General features: G+C 35.6%; 1 protein-coding gene across 1 annotated transcript; it reads left to right on the top strand.

The window, feature by feature from the left end:
• The first annotated feature begins 1,286 nt into the window (after positions 1-1,286).
• Positions 1,287-21,331, top strand: LOC113235374. The gene is made up of 11 exons (XM_026471052.1): positions 1,287-1,426; positions 2,665-2,876; positions 3,023-3,214; positions 3,967-4,034; positions 4,508-4,593; positions 5,019-5,110; positions 7,402-7,579; positions 10,986-11,181; positions 12,611-12,755; positions 15,966-16,146; positions 20,226-21,331. The coding sequence occupies exons 1-11, from the start codon at positions 1,287-1,289 to the stop codon at positions 20,488-20,490; spliced, it is 1,755 nt and encodes a 584-aa protein (XP_026326837.1). The 3' UTR covers positions 20,491-21,331.
• Positions 21,332-23,393: the final 2,062 nt, after the last annotated feature.

Genomic DNA, 23,393 nt, shown 5'->3' with positions numbered 1-23,393 from the left:
CAAATATACGCGATTTAAATCCGGAAAAATAGTTTCATTTCCTATGTGTAACAATCGCGAAAACCTAAGAACTCGAAAAGTAAAATAATAAGCTATCATCTGATCAGCCCTTCGTCTATTTTATGTTTTCGTCGCGGTGTACAGAACGCCAGTACTTAAAAAATGGACCAGACAGTCAGTGACAATCGCTCTTAGTACCTATACCGTTATCAGAACATTTGCTCGATGCACTACAATAGCGTAGTTCTTTAATAAGCATTGGCAGTATGCTTGGTAAAGCGTTAACCTCGCTTAATTCGTACTCTTGGTATTAAAAAGCCACGTGTGATCATACTTCAAAAGTGGTTTTATCATGAAATTCATAAAAGTAACACTAAATACATGGAACGAATTATGTAATATATTATGTAATATGTGAAATTTTATAAGTTTTAGTATTTAAATTTAAGCGTAAAAGTTATCTATTAATTATGTTCACTTTAGTAGCAGTAGAGCTCCTTGTGAAAGAGTTCGTCCAGCGAAGTAGGTACTGATCGTCTGTTTCTGCCGCCAAAGCAGTGATATGAGCATTATTGCGTTCCGGTTTTTGAAGGTAAGGGTGCTGGTGGAATTACAGGCACATGGGACTTGTCAACTCAAGTTTCATGATAACAGACGCGGTGGCAGTCCCCCTGAGATCTTTGCGATTTACAGCTCTGAGTGGCACTGCAACTGTTACGGACATGTGTGCCTTACCACCAGGCGCACGACTTGTTCGTCCCGTTATTTTATATTAAAAAAAAACATTCGTAGAATTTTTAAACTTCTCTTTTGAAAAGTTGTCATTTTGCAGAAGCGGCCTAAGGTGCGAAGGTGCGAATTACCCCACTTCACTAATTTTATCACGCGACTATGTCTCAAAGGTCTCTTGTTATTATATGACCCAGGTATCTGCCGTGTCTATCTACAGTACCTATGGTTCATAAATAGATTATATTTCCATAGATTTAGTATAAAGGATATTTCTAAATTGAGCTACGTGTGCCTTTTGAAATAATTTGAGCAAACTTGCACTCTCGTTTTATGTGAAACTATTTTGTTAAAAATTGATTGGCAGTAAAAATAAACTCATTCAGCTAATGTCAACTTTGATGTGTGTAATCATTGTAATTATCAATTTACAAGTTACTATAACGAAGAGTATTATTTGAAGATATTTATTACTTTTAACTACTACGTCAACTACTTGTACACGAGATACAGTTGTGTGATCTCAATAATTCTTAACAAAACCGCGTAAAGCAATAATGTCAGAGTCACCAGGACCTGTGTTGGAGCGGCGAAAGCTGCCGAAACTCCATGCTTGTATGACTAAGCAAAGCATTGAGAACATGCGCAACAAACTAATGTTCAACATTGACACCTTAGATGCCAAAGGAGTACGAAGGTAAGATCATTTTGTATGGAATTTTTAAATATCATGATGTTTTGCCTTGATTCATACATTTGTTGTGAAAATACTCAACTATTTTGTTATTAGAAGATCGGACAACGTAAAGAAAAATTCCTTGATCTGGCTGGGTCTGGCGGTGTCTGTTGCCGTGTCGGGGCCACCCCCTTAAATAACTGAGTTACAGAAGACGGAGTCAACAGAACTCGAACTCGAATTTCTCTATGCGCTTGTCACAGATCTTTGTATTGAACTTAAACGGTGTTTTTGCCGCCAGTGGCACCTGTTTTTAACACTTGTAACGCATAGTGTTCGTAAGATCTGCTGACTCTGTCTGTAACTCAGTTAAGAGCGGTGGTCCTGGCATGGCAAGGTCAATTTATGTTATAAATTGAATAATACGTCTACTTCTATGAAACATAATAGGTACATAGGAAATGAAACTATTTTTCCGGATTTAAATCGCGTATATTTGTTTTTTCAAACAAACCGTCGTTTCGGGCCCTTTACAGGTCCCATGGTCACGGTTGACTGTCAATCAAGAAAAAACAAATATACGCGATATAAATCCGGAAAAAATAGTTTCATTTCCTATGTGTAACAATCGCGAAAACCTAAGAACTCGATAATAGGTACAGTCAGAAACATTTTTGATATTAACAATCTGATTGACATTGGTTTTTAAATATATAATATAATAATTAATTACTTAATGTATGTTGTAGTCAAAGGTTCTAATATCATACAGACTAAAAATAACAGCAGAAATACAGCACTAAATTCTAATTAGCTATTTCTTCAGGTTGACAACTTACCTTGTTATTTTCAGATGACTATGCCGATTTCATATAATACATCAATCTCTATTTGATTTCGTTAATTTTCAGTAATAAGCAACCTCCTGATGAACATGATCATAGTTTTGCGAAAATGGTACCTAAACTTTTTTGTTCTGAAATTCACTTGTAAAATGAAAACTTCCTCTGTTGTCATCTCAGGAATGATGAATTGTTGTTATTGAAAGCAAAAGTTTTCATTTTGCAAATAAATTTTAGAGCAAACTATCAAAAACAACAAAAAAATCTTTAGGTGCCATTTTTGCAAAACTATGAACATGTTGGTTGACATGGTATTGCATATCCGATTATCAATTACCGTCAATAAGTATCAAAACGTTTAAGGTATTGTGGCAATTTGAATTCGTTTAAAAATAACATTATAACGATCTGTTTTAGATGCAAAATGCCTCTATATCAATGTTTAGTTTTGGAGCTAAAAGAGTCTGGGTTTGTCGAATCATCGAATTATCTGCAAAATCTGTTATATGATAATGCACAGCTTGTTGCTGAAGACGATATTGGCATAGTAGTAGATCTAAGAAAAAAAGAGGATTTCTTGGAGATAATTTGTGATAAATTAGTGGCTGCTGAGAAAGAGCGGGAAAAGGGTAGGTTCGACAGAGCTTTTGTTAAAAAAATTATGAAAAAATTATATTTACCTCTACGCTGATAATTATATTTTGGATAGGTATACTTTCACTAGAAATTTTGAAGGTAAGTAGTATAAAAACTAATTTACGACTTGATTTTCCAGAACACAAGAAACAGGAATGCTTAATTTTTCTACAACTCGGTCTTGAATTTGCGGAGAAGGGCAAAGGTATCCTATGGCTCGCAGAAAAACTGTTACTGGCTTCAATTGCAGTAGGTAGTCAGTATCTTTTGGACGGTGGCAGATTAAAGGGTGTTTGCAAATATTACTATGCCAAATTCCTTCTAGATAAATGTAAGTAGAACTAATAATATGTGCGAAGGTGTGATACATAGGTACTGTTTCTGTAGAGCGACTATGTGGTGAATGTAACGTTTTCTTATACTGGGGCCAAGTTTCGACTTGAATTATGGCCTAAGAATTAGTCCATAATTCAAGTTTTTATAAAATGCGTGGTTTGAGCAGTTTCGAACGCCTTTGATTTTCAAACACATAAACAATTGATTAATATTAGACAACATTACATACGTTTCTCTGACCTCAAAGTAAGTAACTAAAGTGTTTGTGTTATAAAAAGCGGAAACAACGACGGTACCCCAAACCCAGGACCTCAGAGATAGCAACACCATGAAAACCAGTGTGCAAGCCCCTCGACCACTGAGGCGAACAAAGTTAATGTTAATAATGGAACATAATGTTTAGTATCAGTAGAGTTCCTTGTGAAAGTGTTCGTCCAGGGAGGTACTGCTACCTACCAATTACTGCCTCCAAGCAGTTATGTGAGCACAGTGTGAGCATTACTGTATTACCGGTTTTGAAGAGTATGGGTGCTGGTGAAATTACAGTCACATGGAACTTGTCAACTTATGTCTCACGGTGATGGGCACAATGTCAGTGCCCCTCAGACCTTTTTGATTCAAAGCTCTGAGTGGCACTGCAACGGCTATGGACAAGCGTGTTACTCACTACCAGGCATGTGACTTATTCGTCCCCTCATTTGGTATCAAAAAAACCTAAGCTTGTAATAAAACATAAAGAATCGTTAGTTCCAGGAGCTGATCCGGATGAAGCCTTCCAAGTTTTAACAGAAGTTAGAGATTCGTCTATTGGAAAGGTATACATACACCTAAAAAGAGTTGGTAATATTATATATACCTCTATGTCAATACAAGCGTAGCAGTTTGGTGGAAGCAGTGCAACTGCAGTGCGACAGAGCAAAGTCTATAAAATATCTTCTTCCGTTCCATTATAAAACTTATTAGCTGAATTAAAACTATTATTGGCTGGATTAAGCAAAATTGAGTCAGTGTAATAATTCTGACACGATTTGATTTACAGTTTGAAACTCCATAGGATTTTTTCCTCAGTATTATTCTAACTTTTACGAGACATTTTTATAGTTTAAATTAATAAAATCAAACAGTAAGTGTATTCATTCATATAATCGTAATTGCGATTGGGAGCGAAAGAAGGTAGGTATATTGGGCGTTGTAAGTGGAGGTTTCAACTTACAACATTGATGGATAGGCGTGACGGTCGTGTATAATTAAGCAATCACTTACCTATTCTTTCTTGTGTGGTTTCCAGACATGGTTATTGCACGAACCCGAGTCCGATGGCAAAGAAGTACCCCCAGATACATTATTTGGAGTTTGTGCTTTGCAACTTTTGAGGTAAAATCTCAACACGCACAGATTAAGCGTGATTGACCCCGCGTACGTCAGAAAGCCGTGATAGCCTAATGCTTTGACCTACCGACTCTCAAGCAGAGGCTGTGGGTTCAAATCCGGGCTCGCACTTGTCTGAATTTCTCGGAATTTATGTCAGAAATTTAATTTAAAGTTACCATGATCTTTTCGGTGAAGGAAAACATCGTGATGAAACCTGCACGTCGAAGAAGGTTCATAATCCTCGGAAAACGCGTGAAGTTCCCAACCCGCACTGGGCGACGGTGGCGGACTATGGCCTAAACCGTCGCCTGAGAGGAGACCCGTATCCAGCAGTGGGACGTATAAATGGGTTGACGATAATGTGGTGTACTAATGTATAATGTTTGAATTTAGTATCTAGGAACTTAGACTGGCTTGCTTCGTTTTAGAGTTTTGCTCAGTAAAGCTAGACAATTCAGAAAGGATGATCCTGGTAAAGCTGAGAGATTGGCTCGACTAGCCGAAAGAAGAGCTAATGATGGTATGCCATTTTTGTAGCTTTATAAATTAGATAGCTTTTTAGAAGCTTTTGTTATCTTACTTGTGATGTTAATTCATTTCTCTTAATCACATTTGCTGAGGTAGTTTCAAATACTCGGCCTCAAAGTGCTGGAATAATATTCCACCACCTATACGCAACGAGACATCCAAACCCAAATTCAAAGCACTGTACCGGCAACACCTACTCTCACTTCAAAAATCTGTGTAGTGTAGTGTGTTTTTATTCTTTAACGTAGTCTGTCTAGAATCGAATTTTGTTGTTGCTTTGATCTATTCTTATTATGTGTATAATTATATTATAATACTAATTACATTACACAACATTAAATCCTCTTTACAGTCATAACTTACACCTACAGCTATAATTATATTCACATTTGCTCATGCACTTATATGTCAAACAAGTTATTTTAGATGCACTATTTACACTTTACTATGTATATTATTATTGTCAATGTATAACTTTACTCATAGTCGTTATATTTTTGCTTTCTAATAACTTAATCCCTCTCGTTGGTTCTGACTGAAAACCAGCGCCTTAGGAAACTTTGGCATATGCTGAGTCAGCGCCGTTTCACTGCTATGACAATCATGTTTTGTTTTTTCTTTTATGCTAAATCTGTATTTGTGTTATATCAGTGAATAAAGTGTTTATCTATCTAATTCGTGCGAACATAATATAAAATGAATAATATTATAATCACCGCATTTGGAAAGCGAGATACCGAGTAGGGTTGCCAACTAGTGTACTAAAGGAGGACATTCCGTCTTGTATAATATAGGGATCGCATTGTCTTAGATCGGAATGTACAAAACTAAGGAAAAACGGCGAGCTAAGCATGTTTTTTGTGTTTACAAAATGAACCTAAGATTATACCATAGTTTAAAAAGTAAACTGAAAGTTTAATTTGATTTCTTGCTTAAATTTAGCCAAAGTTCGTTTTGTAAATGCGAAAAACTTGCTTAGTTCGCTATTTCTGCTTAATAGAAATCAAAATTTGTTTTACAAATATGAAACTTAGGGTCGTATTCATGAACTCTACTCAATGCTCAAGTCAGAATTTGAGTATGGTTTAAAGCACTCGAAATCATACTCAAGTCCCTGCCATTAGGGTCGTATTTCCAGTGCTTGAAGTCATACTTAGATCCTGACTTGAGCATTAAGTAGAGTTCTGGAACACGACCCTCAGACGACAAGATTTTTGAAAATCTCAAGAGACATAATATTATTATTAGCATTAGTGATCACGTTTTGGAGCTTTAGCATTTTGTTTTAGCTTCTAAAAGCATTGTATTGCGCTGTCGCATCGGCTTCATGTCAAAAGGTTGTTCTGCAGGCTGTAGCACTACAACAGGTAGCGGCTCGCGTGAGTTGCTCGAGAAGGGACGTAGAGAAAAGAAATATCTCGCGCTTCTATGGCGCTTTTCGTGCAAATTGTGCCCTGTCGTGTTTACTGTTCCCAGTAAAATTTATCGCAGTTATGAATTTGTTGGTAAAGAAACTCAATTTACGAAATTATATCTAAATATAAATTACCATGAATAGTAAATAAAGATTTTTATTGTGATTGGAAATCATGGGTTTGTGTCATTTTTAGACGGCCCTGTTTTATATTTAACTTACTGTTATTTAATAAACATTATTAATTTTCTATCAATTAAATGTTTCTCGCTCGCGCTGGTGAATAGGCAAAAGTCGTTAAGACTATGGTTCCTTACTGAATGCATTCTCGAAGAATTATGGTTATTAGTGAAAGAACGAATGCTAATTGCAATGCACTAATATAATTAAGGAGGCAATACGCTATCCAACTACACTATACATGTATACAACACGATGTCACGTTAAAGTCCGACCATATTGACATACAATATGCCGCTTTTTGCCCGTATACCACCTGGTTGATTCTCCTGTGTGGGCCACGGACAATTATGCATACTATACCATGTCGTACAACAACCATATCGTAGTGAGTACCTACTGATAATAAAACTTTAACAAATAAGTTCATAGGTCATATTGTTTTTGAAGAGTTTGTTTTTCGAAATTTTTTTTCGCAAATCTAGTTATTTATTTTACTTGTTATTTTGTTTTGTCGTTTACACCGCCACCTGGCTGAACATTTTGTTACACCGTGCAAAAATCTAAATTCTTTACAATTCTATTCATATTTTTAGCTCAAATGCGATCAAATGCTTAGATTTTAAATGATAAAAAGACAATGCAACTCACTTTAAAGTAATCAAGTACCTACAGTTTTCCCTTTGTAGCCATGGATTTACCAAAGACAGCCGAAGCAATAATCGAAGTAGGGGTCTGTCAACTGATGATGAACAACCTGAACAACGCACTAAAGACCTTTGAAAGAGCTATGAATATGAACGAGGAAATTAAGTATGTCCAGGGAATGTGTGAGACGAGGATGCATCTTGCCGCCGTTATGCAAAGGTATAGTAGTGCTCTGGAATATCCATCCATTCATCACAACGATTGTTCTTAACGCTTGATCGATTTTCGGATATAAGACGCCTCCAACGTTGTCTAAAACCACAAAACTCAAAGGGAAACTGATGCTGCAGCAATGCTGAAGCATTTTTATATGAATTGCCGTTCATGCCATAGAACCAAAGAAATTTAAATAAATAGGTACTAGAAATGTAAACAACGCTTATTTGTTCAAAAAACGGATGTCGCCATTTTGTTCTGATACAGCAAGTGCTTGATCGTAAACTGACCACTTCTGTAAAATGACGTTTCGTTTTTCATGGCCGTTAGGGATGTTCATGGACGTTAGGGATGAGGCTTGGTGGATAATGAAAACACTTATCTCATCATGTTTATATTTATCAATCCAAATGTAGATAAGTATAATAAAATATTTACTTTTTATTGTAGGGTTAAAGCATCTTCACTAAAATGTACTGAACAAATTCTACTAATCAACATCGACACGTTTGGGGAAAGTAAAAACAAAAAATATTTGCGTTGTACATTTCCCACTCCATTGTATTAAAATATGTATAAAAGTAAATGATGTAATTCACTTCAACGTTGACACTTATTTATATTTATCAGCTTTCTAAAACGTTTTACCGATATAATTTTTTTTTGTGCCTACAATCAATAGTAGATAATATAAATACACAACTTGTTGCACACAAAACATTTATCTCGATAATTTATCAAAACAAAAAGTATATAGGTAGTTACATCACTAGCTCACAACTGCAATATTCGCAAAAATTGCGATTTCGTAGATGACGTAATATTATGCTCCATGCGGTTTGTAACACTATAGATATTTGAGAGCCTAAAGCAGCAATGGTAGTTTCACATTGTCGGCAATAGGATAAACTAATTAATTATCATAAGTGATAATTTTATTTTAATAAAAACAGCATGTTTGTGCTTTAAAACAAACTTACCAGTGAAGTGTATTTAATTCCCTTATTAGTGTAATTACAGCTTGTGGAAGAGTTTCCGCAATTAGATGCTGTAAAGCACCATTTTTTCACTTCTGTTTCTGTTTCATTTCCGAAAGTTTGATCAATAAACTGCATGTCAGCTCGCGCATTGGTGGCGTAAGCGTCAGCTGTGCGGCGATAATGTCACCGAACGCGGCTTCTAGTGCCTATTTATTTAGATTTCGGTTTATAGAGACCAAAGAAGGAGAATAAAGAGAGAAGCACCCAGATTTCATGTTTATAGAGTTTACCTGGTAAATATATAATTTAGAAATATATATTTATTATCACTGTTATAGAAGTCTGTTTACAGAATCGAAGTCGATTTCTGCAGTGATAGGTATTATAATTGGTTGTTGCTTGAAATTAAGTCGAATCACTTTAGTAAACAGAACTACGTAAAAGAATTTAATTTGCATTAATTCATTAATTTAAATTTAAATTTAATTATCAATTACAGAAAATTGATAATTAACATTCAAAGTTGTAGTTGAATACTGTAATGACAATGAAAGTATTTAATTTATGTATAATGCTTAGCTATTTTTATTGTTAACAAACTACTTTCTAGAATTATTTTCAATAGCGAGTTTGATGTGTTTGATTGAATAGGAAATATTTGAACAGGAGGTATTTCCTAGATATACTTAAGGACCTTAAGTATATTTAGGAAACTTGTAAAAAGAAGATGATGATTTTGCAAAGATGTGTACAGTGAATTGAAATATCCATCTATTTATCACAGTCATTGTCCATTATACATGATCGGTTCTTGGGCGGGATTTCTCCATTGGAGGACTCGTACAATGGTACGTGACGTTCTTTGTCACCCAAGACAACTTCATTCAGCTAACGCTCAAAAATATCTTAAATTCAAAATATATAATTTAGTAAATTGGCCGGAAACTATTCAAGAGTATGGAAAATAATAAGGGGGACATCTATGTAGGATGATAAAACTAATATAAGCTCGAAATGTATGAGATTACATAGGGCGCACTATATGTTTCCGGAACTGGCCACTTACATAAACAATTTTTAAAAAGTAATGACAACATTTGAAAATGGAACTCTTTGGCTGTAGAATACAGTTTGTTTCATCTGACTTGTTTTTACATTGTGGCGTCATTTTAGAAATTGGTTGTCTACATCACCTCGGATTTAACTCGTGAACATTTTAGTAGTATGATTTTCTTGGAGTTTAAGAGTTATCAGCTCAGCGGAGCTTTGCTCGGCTTCAAACTGCTTTTGGTGATGAAGCACCATGCAAGACGACTATTTATATCTGGTTTGCAGAATTCAAACGCGGTCGTGTGAATCTCAGTGACGAATTTCGTGATGGTCGCCCATCCATTGCTGTGAACAACAAAAACATAGATGCTGTGCGCCGTATGATCAAAACAGACAGGGCATGTGACATATCATGAGATTCGGGCATCTTTAGGCGTAGGCATGAGTCAAATACAATCATTACTACACAAACATTTGGGTGTGAAAAAGCTGTGCTCTCGGTGGATCCCACACAATTTGACTGAGGCTCAAAAACGGATCGCGTCACTTGTTGCAATGCCATGCTTACCAGATTCAACGAAGGGGCGTCAAATTAGGTGTGGGACGTAGTAACAGGTGACGAAATATGGATTTATAGTTACGATCCCAAAACAAAACAGCAATCGAGCGTATGGGTCTTTCGAGATGAGCCGAAACCAACCAAAGTGGCGTGCGTGCAAAGTGCCTCTAAGCGGATGATTGCTTCTTTTTAATAAAACTGGACACGTGGCTACTGTTGCTTTAGAGAATCGTTATACCATGAATAGTGATTGGTACACGACTGTTTGTTTGCCGGAAGTTATTGACAAACTCCGTAAAAATAACCGTAAACGCCGTATCATCTTGCACCACGATAATGCCAGTTCTCACACGGCCAGACAGACAAATTATTTTTTGAAGGTGAATAAGGTTGACCTTATGAGCCATCCCGTGTACAGTCCCGACCTGGAACCCGTGACTTTTATTTATTTCCAAAAATTAAGAACCAGTTACGCGGTCAACGATTTTCATCACCTGAAGAGGCTATCGAAGAGTATGAAAAATATAATTCAGAGATTGTCACGGAGGAGTGGCATAAATGTTTTTAAAATTGATTCATTCGTATGAAAAAGTGCGTTATCGCTAAGGGAGAATATTTTGCGAAACAATAAATTAATTTCGGACCATTTAGAGTATGTTTTTTCTTATTAATTCCGGACACTTATAGTGCGCCTCACGTGTGTTTACATACTGTCGTAGGACAATCAAGAGCCGTAGCTACTGCCATGCACCCTGCCACCACTTCTTCCTTTTCGAAATTTATTTTCGAACAAATATGATTTATGTTTGCAAATCTTCAGACTGGGAGATCATGAGAAAGCAGCTCAACTTCTCACGGAGATGGGACAGTTGGCGATGGATGCCGGGTTGTCCAGGCATCTGGGTCGAGCCTTGCACCTTCTAGGGGAACTACATCTGAGGCGCGAGAAACCAGAACTGGGGACTCAGCATCTTGCAGAAGCATTCACCTGCTTCATGGGAATTCGTTATTATTCAGTACGTAGTTTTAATATATTATGTAGTTAACAATTATCACACATTATAATTGACGTGTTTTTAGTGTCGTGACCGCATACGAAAAACCGGATTACTTAGGAATCACTTCGGTGTCGGTCTGTTTATCACAGCTGACTATTTTACATAAGACATTCCTAAACTTTTTTGCTTCGTGAACCACGTGTCAATTATTTCAGTTTTGCGTAGATCCTTTCTAATATGGATTTTCTTACAATTCATCAACTTCAATTGTGTTTTCAACGGCTGATACAGTGCTACTTACGTTAATAAGTTTAAAATTATAGTCAGAAACCTTATGAATAACACAATTTGTAAGTCTATTGCAACTACTTCAATCTATAGACAAGAAATCCACAGCAACTACATATTCCAAGCAACAATAGTGATAGTGTTTTGTTTTAGTATTGAATTTTGTCAAAGAGTATCAGTATCGTAGTACTGTAGACAGACGTGACAGTCTATACCTATTGGGAATGAGCTAGGCAGGCCGATAATATTGAGTGTTTGTCAATGATATTTATCCATAGTTGGGGGATTAACGTAAAGCCCCTGGCAAAGTCGCTATTTGTTGCACAATGCATTTAATTTTGCTTTGGCCCAGGGGTCTTCCGCTTATTATTTATAATTATTATATTACTAAAAAGAAAAACAAATTAAGTAAAAAAATACACTCGAGTTGTTGAAAATATTGATGCTAAGTTATGTAGTACTTTACCTTGTGGAAAGGCAACGATCTTTGAATCATGCACCCTAGTATTTTTTTATTTTTAAAATTATATATGATAACCTTAGTAATTGTTATAATCATATTATATATACTCTGTTATTGTGTAGTCAGAACATACTGTTGGTGTATTAATTTATGATTTATGTTTTGTCTTGTTTTAACACGCATCATTATATGTTTGCAAAACGAGATGGATAACGCGAAATTTTGTATACTATTTCGCGATCATCAAATATTATAAATGCAAATTTAATAATAGATTTCGATGTGCATTCACATCAAAATCTATTATTAAATTTGCATTGAATTGATATTTTTGTTTAATCATATTTAAATTAAAAATTTAAATAAATTTATTTTTGTAAAATCACTCCACTTTCTTATCTCACTGGGTAACGAAATACTTTCATAGATTTGTCATAGATGGCGCTACGGCTAAAAAGTCGTTGAAAAACTAAACACAAAAATCCGACAACAAGCACAGAAAAATAAATTCGTGAGGTCTGCTGGTTCGTTCTATGGCTTAGTTGGCATAGCGTCTGTCACGGATTGTTAGAAGTCGTATCTTTGTATCAATAATTATATATAAAAACATATGTAAAAATAATTAATTATATCAAAATCTATTTTTAAAACTCTACTTACTTGCTGCTGTATATATTAATACGTTTTCAATTTCAGGGCGATGATAAAAGAAGTAGGTTTGATGTAGCAATCGATTTATCAGCAACTGTACCCATAAAGCAACTTTATGAAAGTGAAGATCGAACGGAGATATTTTACGAGGAAGCTGAACAGTCGAGATTGATGATGGCCGTATCTGCAGGTCAGGCACTCGTTTAGTCATAAAGTAATTCCGTACCTGAGAAGCATTACACTTTAACCGCCATTTTTATAATTTTACAAGAGAAGTGATTTTGTGTCAAAATGCAGTATGTATAACATTTAGCGCCCAGTTACACTAGGAGAAAGATTTTGCGCGGCCGCCGCGCGGCGACCGCTCAGTTACTATGCCTTCATGTCCAATAATGACGAATCTGAATTCTATTTACTAAGCAACATCATTTAAATTCTTCTCGAGAAATCTACTGCGCGGTCGCCACGCGGTGGCGCGCGATGAAATTCGTGTCGAATAAATGCCCCCTTAAGATGCCATAAAAATAAAACTGATCAATTTTTAATAACAGTATGTTCTAATATTAAAAGTTTGGTAATTAGAGATCAAGGCTGTTTACATAATGAGATCAATTTCTTACTTTTAGCGATATTTATAATAACAAAACAAAAAAAATCTAGTTCACATAGCGTGTTCTGCTTCTAAACAAAAATCAAACTGAAAAAAGTTACCGTAATGAATGTATCCTCTTACAAATGAAAAAAATACAACATAAAAATTGTTATTATTATTATTTTACCTAAAGTAACCTTTGTCAGTATCAGTCATCCCATAACACAGTCGGTACCTACAATGAGAATTAAAAATACAAAACCATTGTAGGTGCCGACCGTGTGATAGACTGACTGATACCTACAAAGGTTACATTAGTTAAAAATTAAGTTTTTTTGTTTTTGTTGTTACAAAATTTATGAAGAAATTTCTATTTATGTTCAAAATGACTTTTTTATTTTATTTTTTCGTGAAAATAGTACAATAATTCTTGATATTTCGGAGTCACGCACGTGTACTATGTAAAGTGATCTATCTCTTGTGAAGTTTTCAGGAGACGTCCAGTCAAAATCGGAATCGTTATTGTCTGGAGCATAAGGTTCAGCGCGAGTGTCAAGGAAATTTTCGTTATCAAATATATTGAGGGCTATTTTGTCCAGATCTCTGAGAATTCTTTACCAATTCATTGTTCTCGTCTAGCTGTGCAGACAGCTCCCATATCTAACCTTTTGGCTATACGGGAAGGGCACTATAACCTATGCGAGCAAGCCCGCACAGGGACCTTCTCAGTCAGGTCTTGGCCCCAGATCAGCCCTTTTGCACGGACTTCATCCGGTTCTCAAAAGGCTAGTTAGTGCCTTGGGTGAGCTGCCCCGGGTACACGTACATCACCCTCTGGAAAATAGGCCCGGATAGGTACCGAAGCTGTAGGCACGCTCACTTAGTTGCGCAGTGTACAACTAACGATGGCCACCGTTAAGCGGCCACCGTTAAGCCGTCGACTGAAGTGGGTGATAGACGTACGAGGTTAAAAATCGCGGTTTTAAAGTTTGCATTCTCACTCAGCTCGACGTCGGCGACACACGGCAGATTAGCTTATAATGTTACGCGATGTCGTCCACGGAGGAGGTCTTATGTTATTTGGGAATAACATCATATCACATTTTGAAAACTAAAAAAAGAAGACAAAATCGGCGAGTGTGGGTGAAGAACTGGCTTACGAAAAGAGAACGTTTATCACATGTAAATTTAGTAAGAGAGTTACGTGAAGAAGAGGAAGACTTTCGTAATTATTTAAGAATGCCCGAGTCGTTGTACAAAGAACTCTTGCACTTAGTTACACCTATAATAGCTAAACAAGATACCTGCATGAGAGAAGCTATTTCATTTTAAACAAAATGGCGGCTCGTGACTCGCGACGCTGACAGACATGCGAGCCGAGGCGGGCTACGAGCAAGATTTCAAACATGTTTGATCGCTGATGGACTTGCGCGGCAGTTTTAAAATTCGCGTACTTAGGGTGACACATGAGTGCCGGGCGGCGTCGTGGTGAATGCTCACTGATCCCACGGCGCCGACTCAACCGGCGAGAGGGAAACCCGGGGGGGTTTTAGTGGGGTAGGCCCTCCAGTCTGGAGGGAGAGTCCCCACATAACCCTTGAGTCTCCCTGGGCTCAGGGGTATCCATAAAGATTTCTCCCCAGTCAAAAAAAAAAAAGAAAGGTGACACATGAGTGAAAAAGGTCGTCGAGCCACAAGTACGCGTATTTACTCGTACGTCTATCACCCACTTAAGTCAACTACCAAATCTCAAAATATAAACAAGACTGTTCTGGTGCTATATAATTTATTGAGGAGAGTAAATAATGAATAAACAATTTTTATAAGCAGCTAAGTGTTACGTTCGTTAATTTTTTTTACTTTAAAAATAACAATAATGAATATATTACAATTAATTTGCAAAACGTTTGTTATTTCGTACATGATGAAATATAGTCCAAGAAATATAGTCCAATCCGATCGAAGGAATATTTAATTTGTGTTTGTTCGATTTTTGTATTAATAATAAATAATAACAAACTAGCGAATTATTTTCACAAATAATGTAGGAGTATCATGGTAGTAAAAACATTGATATTGAATAAAATAAATATTGTCAAAAATAGTTTAATTCCCACAATAAATTGCAACCTGTAAACAATCAATCGATTGATTTATGAAAATAATGATTGCTAACGTTGTATTTTCAGGAACTACATTTTATTAGAGTTTAAAAAACCGTAGCCGATATCTATTTTCAAATTTAACATATTATTATACTTAGGTATTGGGTTTTAAAACTCTAAGCCTCAATTTATATTGCGGCGGAACGGAATGGAAACGAACTTTTGTAATTGAATTATATTTATATATGCAATTATATATATATAATTATTTTTATATAAATTGAGGCTTATTGATTCTCAGGGCGTGAACAACTTGTAAAAGGACGAGTTTAAATAACAGCCGAAATGAAGGCGTGGATTCATATTAGTGAATTTAAAGCGGTAGAGCTCCCTGTAAAGAGTTCGTCTAGGGATGTACTGCCACTTTGCCTAATTTTTTCACCAAGCAGTGATGTGAGCATTCCTGGGTTCCGGTTTTGAAGGGTAAGGGTGCTCGTGAAATTACAGACACATGGGACTTGTTAACTTAAGGCTCAGGATGACAGACGCAGTGGCAGTCTCCCTGAGCTTTTTGCGAGTTAAGGCTCTTAGTGGCACTGCAACTGCTATGGACAGGCGTGTTGCATACCAGCAGGTGCATGACATGTTCGTCCCGTCATATAGTATCATAAAAAAGTGGAATCATTATTTATTATTATTACAGGACAAGAATTAATGGCATCATATTTCAATATGCTCAAAGAGGGTCGAACGTGTGCTGTGGCAAAGGTGAAAATCATCGAATGGAAGCTCTCAGGAATAGGTTGGTGGATAAATAGAAAGCACCACGATCGTGTTCCCTGTCCTTGCGCTAAACACCATCGCTCACCTTTGGATATCTTACGGTTAGTACAAATCGTCACGCGGTTGCTTTTAGGGTACATCCCCAACGATATGAGTCTCTCAGCACGGCGTATCATACGTCCGTCTGACCCGCCCTGAGCAACTGTTAGCGGCAAGTACCTTGCGCCGGTTGGCATATCTTTTCACCACGATGGCGAGCATTCTAAGTGTATGCTATCGATAATACACGAAGAAAACAAATAGTGTACATAAAAAAATGGCTGCAGGACTGATATCTAAAAATTAAGTATTCCTTGTTGCCAAAGAGAATTTTTCTTAAGTTCAGATTTTAATGACATCATTTCAACAAAACATTAACTGTGAATACAATTTCATGACTTTTTGAGAATGATTAATTTTTATGCTCTGTAAAATTGACATCGATTGGAATGACGGCTCGCCAAAATCACAGTGACATAAATTTGTAACAGCGTCCTACAAATTATACAAATCAATAATATTTCACATATATAGATTACAACCCCTTCACATAAGATCATTGACATCCACAAATCATTCATTAATCACTTTAACATTTAATTGCAATACGGCATAATTAATGTTCATTTTCTCAATTCACACGATGAGTTACATCTGACGGAAAAAAATGTGATGGGACACGTCGAAAATATAGATTCGATTAACTTTATTTTTAAATTTTGATGTAAGTTGTTTAATGGTAATTTTTAAAATGTTACTCGTATTATTTTGAGATACGTTGTGTTATATTTATTTGAATATCATGAAGTTTTTACTACCATAATTAATTTTTGTATATATATTTTTTTATATTTTTTGTAAAAATACTCCATTGCCTTGTTATTTTATTGATATAAAGATCGAACAAACACAAAGAAAAATCTCTTCGATCGGACTGGATTATTTTCATAAATAATACGTTATGTTATTTTCATCATCAACCATTTTTTTTTACTTTTTAACGCACACATATGGCTATGACCCCACGAGTGAAACCATGTATCGCGGTTGCCATGGACACACACATAGACAATCACAAATTACACCCAAACTCATGAGAGATGCAAATGTTGGCCATAGCCTCAACATGCTATTTTAAAAATGTATGCTGATAGTCAAGCAAGTCCAATTACTTTGGTTTTACAAGAAATGGTTAGAGTCACAAGTCTTTTCCACAAAATGAAAATAGGCCAACCATGTTAAACTCATGCATGGGTTAAGGACCTCCATTGAAAATTATACGCCAATTTCCTTCTTAAATATCGTAAATAAAGGCATTTAAAATTTGTTTGACACTTACATTCGCCAGCCACTCTTCTATAATGCTTATACCTTTGCTTATACAATGAAATCAATTCATATTTCAGAAATTCCTTCTACCTTTTATATGCATATGATAAAAAATTATCTCGTTCTGTGGGATCACACACAAACTGCAAATTAATACAAGATAACTTAGACAATTTATTTGTTTATGTAATTGTATGTAATACAATAATGTCACTGCAAACATAAAGAAATGCCATTGTATTATCTTTTTATATTATAATTTTAAAGATATAGCGATAGATAGCATAGAGCGAGTACAGAATTTTTTGGGTACTATTGGACAAAAAATACTTATATTAGCATATGTATTTTGCGGCCTTTCATAATTTGGGTTTTGTTATGCGCACATGTAAACCATTCGACGACCTTCTGTATACTATAAACATTGTTTATTTCGCATAAGACATTATTCGTGGAGCGGACCTCATTAATTCGGATTGATTTTAGTTATTACCATAATATAACACTGATTAAAATTTAAGTCATAGTTTAGTCAATATATTTTGACATCGATTCTCGATTCACCGATCGTTTCCCATCACTTGTTCATGAACATTGAGATGTGTCACTAAATCTTACGGAGTATAGGTAGTTATCGGACCTTGCAAACCTATCTCTTTTTGGGCTGTTCCACCTACTATCATAGTCAATAACCCAATGTCGAAAAGGAAAAGATATATTGTAACAGGGTTTGCGTACTTTTTATTTGTTTTATCATAAATGGAAGTAAATTTATTTGCTACTCTGCAAATCCAATGATTTAACCTATCATGCATAATAGCCTTTTTTATAACATCAAATGATGGGACGAACAAGTCTTGCACCTGATGGTAAACGACACGCCTATCCATGACAGTTGCAGTGCCACTCAGAGCTTTTAACCGCAAAGTCTCAGGGGCACAGCCACTGTGCTCGTCACCCTGAGACATAAATTGACAACTCCCATGTGCCTGTAATTTCACCAGCACCCTTAGCCTTTGAAATCGGAACGCAGTAATGCTCACATTACTGTTTGGCGGCAGAAATAGGTAAAGTGGCAGTACTTCCCTGGACGAACTCTTTCACAAGGATCTCTACTGCTACAACAAAATAAGTATTATATCACTGTCCTACTTCCTTTTGTACCCCCAAAACAAAGATTTTATATGAAGAACATAGCCGCTCACGCGATGCGCTCATCCTACCGCAAAATGGCGGCTATTTGGTTTCGCAAATAAGAAAAGGATTCAGTTTGAATACAAGTTTTTATAAATAAAAATTATTATTCTGCATTGCTAAATAAATACCCTCCGTACTACAACAAAACATCTTAAATAAAATGCAGTAATACACCGCAAATCCTGCACTTAAAAAGCACTAATGAAATTTTTGTTGTACTTGGGTAAATATGATAATATTCTGTTTGAGTGGTTCTAACGTTTACCATGAAATTACTCCTTAAAGTATAGTTTATAAACATTTATATTCAGGGTATACTTAAAAAACGCAACTTACGGTATGTTTTCAATAAATAAACACCGACATCACCAGCCCAAACAATAACACACACGATTGTCGTGACGTATTTTTGAAGTTGTTTATTTTTTTTAAATGACAGACCCAGGCATTAAAAACTTTATGGTTTGCTAGAGTAGTTACCGAAATAGCAATTAGTATTAGTTCTTTTACCTGTTATAACTTCGATATCCGATAAATCGGTATAAAATCATCACCGGCACCTAGGTGTGGTATGCTTCCAGAGACGCATGAATCGCGTGAGCGGGTATATGACATCTGGCACACAACAAAATAATAAATATCTAAAATACTTATTATTTGTTAATTTTTAATTGGGTTAAAACCATGGTAAAACCCATTGACTTACAATTATATGGACGTCGGGTCCGCGCTAAAAAGTGTCCGAACTTATAGGGCGTTAAAATCGTATACAGAGCGTCATTCACGCTTTAGTCTTCGTTTGTTCGACTGACAGCGAAGCAAGCAAAATTAGATAGTACTGCGATGACATTACAATTTAAATTCAATGTTTTAGCTTTTTCATATTCTTTACATGTCACTACGTTTAAATAGGTTGACTTGGGACATTTTTTTCGTGGTTTTTGTATTAGACCCGTCGTCCATTTATTTGTAAGTAAATGGTAAAACTCATTAAACTGAACTGAGAAGGTTCCTGTGCACGCTAAGTTATGGTGCCTTTCTCGTATAGTATCTCGGTAGGGAGTTCACTATAATTGAAAGTAATGTAGAAAATATAATAATATAATAACGCACACAATATATGTACCCCGCACATGGAAAACTGCGTCGCGGGCGCCATGGACACACACTTAGACAACCACAAATTACACCCAAACTCACGAGAGAAATAAATGTAGGCCATGCAAATATTTCTCCCGGCGCGGGAATCGAACCTGTGACCTCTGAGTGGCAGTCCCGCATGGTAACCGTTCGGCCACGGAGGCAGTTATAGTGTAGTATTTTTTTCATGCTGCAGCTGTACAGATGCATGAAAAAAGTATTGAACATGAGTGCTGCTATTTTGCACTATTTCACCTGCACTGGGTTCGCCGACTAGAAAATTAATTTATCATTCCATTTTTATTGCTATGGATTTCCCCAAAGTAACGCCTGAATCTATAATTACTGTATTTAATCATAAGGACGAAATCTATCGAATAGGCTAATGCATAAATTCTAAATATAAAAAAAAAATTGTCGTAGAGTTTTCAGTAAATCGTATAAATATATTACATCTAATGACGCAATGTTGAAGGTATCAAATGGAGTTGGTAAACAAAAAGAAACTGGAATCTGAATTTTCGGATGGTAGCTTGTTGCAAAAAATTGACGATGCGGAAGATTTGACACAGCTCCACGACGCAAGTACCACCAATCAAGACATTACTAGTCAACTGAAATCAGTTGAATCTGATCACACCCATATTAGTGAAACCAGCCACCAAGCGGACAAACCAGTAGCCAGCAGCCAGGCTTCATTAGCAGCACTTACTGAGAAATCTGCCGAACCTATGGACTAGACACGTATCCTTTGTTGAAGTCAAGTCCACCAATTAATTAGGTGCCTAGTGGGATTTCCATTAAAATTCTGTTATCTCTGTAATTATCATGCTCAGTTGTTTGTTACTACGACTCACGAACAACGAATCTTTCAGATTTTGGCTGGAAATCTCAATTTGGTATTTTTACGTATTGTTACTCCTAGAAAAAACATTTATTTTATTTTTAAACAAAATAATGTCGAGGTATGATACTATACGTTTTAAACTTTTTGTAGCCATTCCCTACGATATACATTGTCTTTGTCCACCGTCAAATGACGAAGCCATTTGTAGCGATATTTTTACTACGTATACCACGTGAAGCCGTGGGTAACTCGGACAGTTACAGACATAAATTTGATTTCGCTTTACGTTTGTTGAAACAATTAAATGGTAAAATCACTTTTCACGAATGCAATGGAAAAGTCTTTCAGAAATTTTACTTTTATACAACGATAACTATGTATGCTTTTATACGACGACAGTGAAAACAAATGAAATTAATGAACATCTATTGAATATTTCTTCATTATATGAATATTTTATTTATGAAGAAAGTAAAGGATTACCTCCTACAAAAGCATTACATGATTATGCGACATCGATTGTGCGCTAAGCAGGTAGGTACGTACTTTGAGCCGAACATTATAAAGCTTCAAAGGATCTCGAATGTTCGGCGGTGCATACGTTGGAATGTCAAATATTCATTACAGGGGAATGCTATTGGTGGGGTTCCGTCCGCCCTTTAGAAACAAATATACAACAAAAATATAAAATTGCAGAACTAAAATGTTTATTCGACTCGTCTTTGTTGTTACTTTGCTATTGTTCCGAATATATTTTTATAGTAAATATTAAAATATTACATACCTTACAAATAATTACTTATTTAAAATATGTACGAGTATTTTTTTAAATTTACTTTTAAATACTCATATCATAATATACGAAAGGAGTAATTAAAGGAGAAATTGTACTGTAGTTAGTTCCTCTTGTGTTTGTATGAGACAATACGCGTTTACTGTATTAAATCGACCAATCAACTCAATTCCTTCCATCTGTTATTTAAGATAAAATAGAATGTCGGTTGAATTCGTAAACCTTGTACCTCCATTAATGTGAACTTTTGAGTAAACACGGAAAACAGAATTACTAGATATAATTTTATATGATGTCCTGTGATCATACCTTTATTTTAATTCTAAAATATATATAAATAAAGTAAAGGTATAATCTACCTATAATATCTTTGACCGTTGCCTTTGGCGCATAAAAATAGCAAAAATATCACATTACGTACGAGGGCTGCTTTTCTTCAGCCACACAAAAAACGCAGTAAGTAAAATTATTGCTTCTTGTGATATGAAGCATAAATATGTCTTACATATCGTCGCCTTACTTTCTCAAATTCGTATCCTAAAGAACAAAGTTACTGAAATGCAAAAAATGGATTGTATCACAGATAAATCTAGATAGATGTCTGTGGATTGTATAAATAAATTTTGCAGTCTGATTTCACATCACATTTCCTTCATATTCACACACTGGCTTTTAACTATTCTTAAAGTAATGCATCCAAATTAACACCCTTGATAAGACATTTAAAATAAATTGAAAGGAATAATGATATTGAATAATGAATTCTACCAACAAATCGACGGTATAGCGATGGGCACTCCGGTATTTCCCGTTGTTGCCGATATTGTCATGGAAGACTTCGAGGAGCGAGTTTTACCCATGGCCCCAGCTAGGCCAAAGATTTTCAAACGGTACGTTGATGATACTTTCACAATATTACTTAAAAATAGCATACCTTCTTTCTTGGATCGTCTTAATTCTTTTAGTACTAAGATCCAATTTACTATGGAACAAGAGAATTGTGGTACTTTAGCTTTCTTAGATGTTTTAATTAAAAAAAATCCTAATTACACCATATGCCATACTGTATTTCGAAAGAAAGGTAGGTACCTCAATGGTAATTCCCATCACCATCCTAGCCAGTTAGATACCGTGGGCAAATCTTTATTTCAGAGAGTACATGGTGTCTGCGACAGTAATCATCTGGCATCTGGCAAGATCAGCATATAACGCAAGTCCTACATGCGAATAAGTTGAAGATTCCCAATGCCGCAGGCGCCGTATGAAACCACCAACATTCGAGCGAACACCTGCCATTTCACCTTACGTGAGAGGTGTTACAGACAAGATCGGAAGAGTCCTCAGGCGTGCATCTATTATTAATTTTTAATGATTATAATAATTACTTATTAATATTAGACATAACTGGTTGATGACTGTATCACCTCAGTCAACCGTAACCATACCTGTAAAGGGCTCGAAACGTCGGTTTGTTTGAAAAAACTTTAAAAATTAAAAAAATTTAATCCGGAAAAATAGTTTCATTTCCTATGTGTAACAATCGCGAAAACCTAAGAACACGATATAAATAGAAAGTTTTGCCATCTCTTGAATAATCACTCTTTATAAGATACGAGTTTGTGAAAGTAAGGCATAGAATGTAGAAACGTAGAAAAAGAAATTTTCTTAAACCCGAACCTTGTCATTCAACGCCCCACTTTATTGCAAAAACGAAGACTAGTCCTTCCATTTTTATTGCAAACTTTTTGCCACTGAGGGAACATTGAATATTGTTTCAAAGACTTGAGAATTTAATTAGATACATTTTACATTTCGTTATGATCAAAACAAAAAATATGTTAATATTATTAACAGAATACGTGCGTATTAGTAGAAATCTATTACAGCGACATCTGTTGACGAAGTGCTAAACTAATACGGAATATGGTTGGATTAGTAGTATCATACGAGTACTAAGAAGAAGAAGTACTATCGTTTTCCAGCTGGCGCGCAAAAATTCAGAC

This window comes from Hyposmocoma kahamanoa, unplaced genomic scaffold (genome assembly GCF_003589595.1).
Source record: "Hyposmocoma kahamanoa isolate Upper Pololo Valley unplaced genomic scaffold, ASM358959v1 87, whole genome shotgun sequence".
NCBI classification, from domain to species: Eukaryota; Metazoa; Arthropoda; class Insecta; order Lepidoptera; family Cosmopterigidae; genus Hyposmocoma; species Hyposmocoma kahamanoa.
The sequence above is the reverse complement of the archived record's forward strand: the minus strand, read 5'-3'. Positions and strand labels throughout refer to the sequence as shown.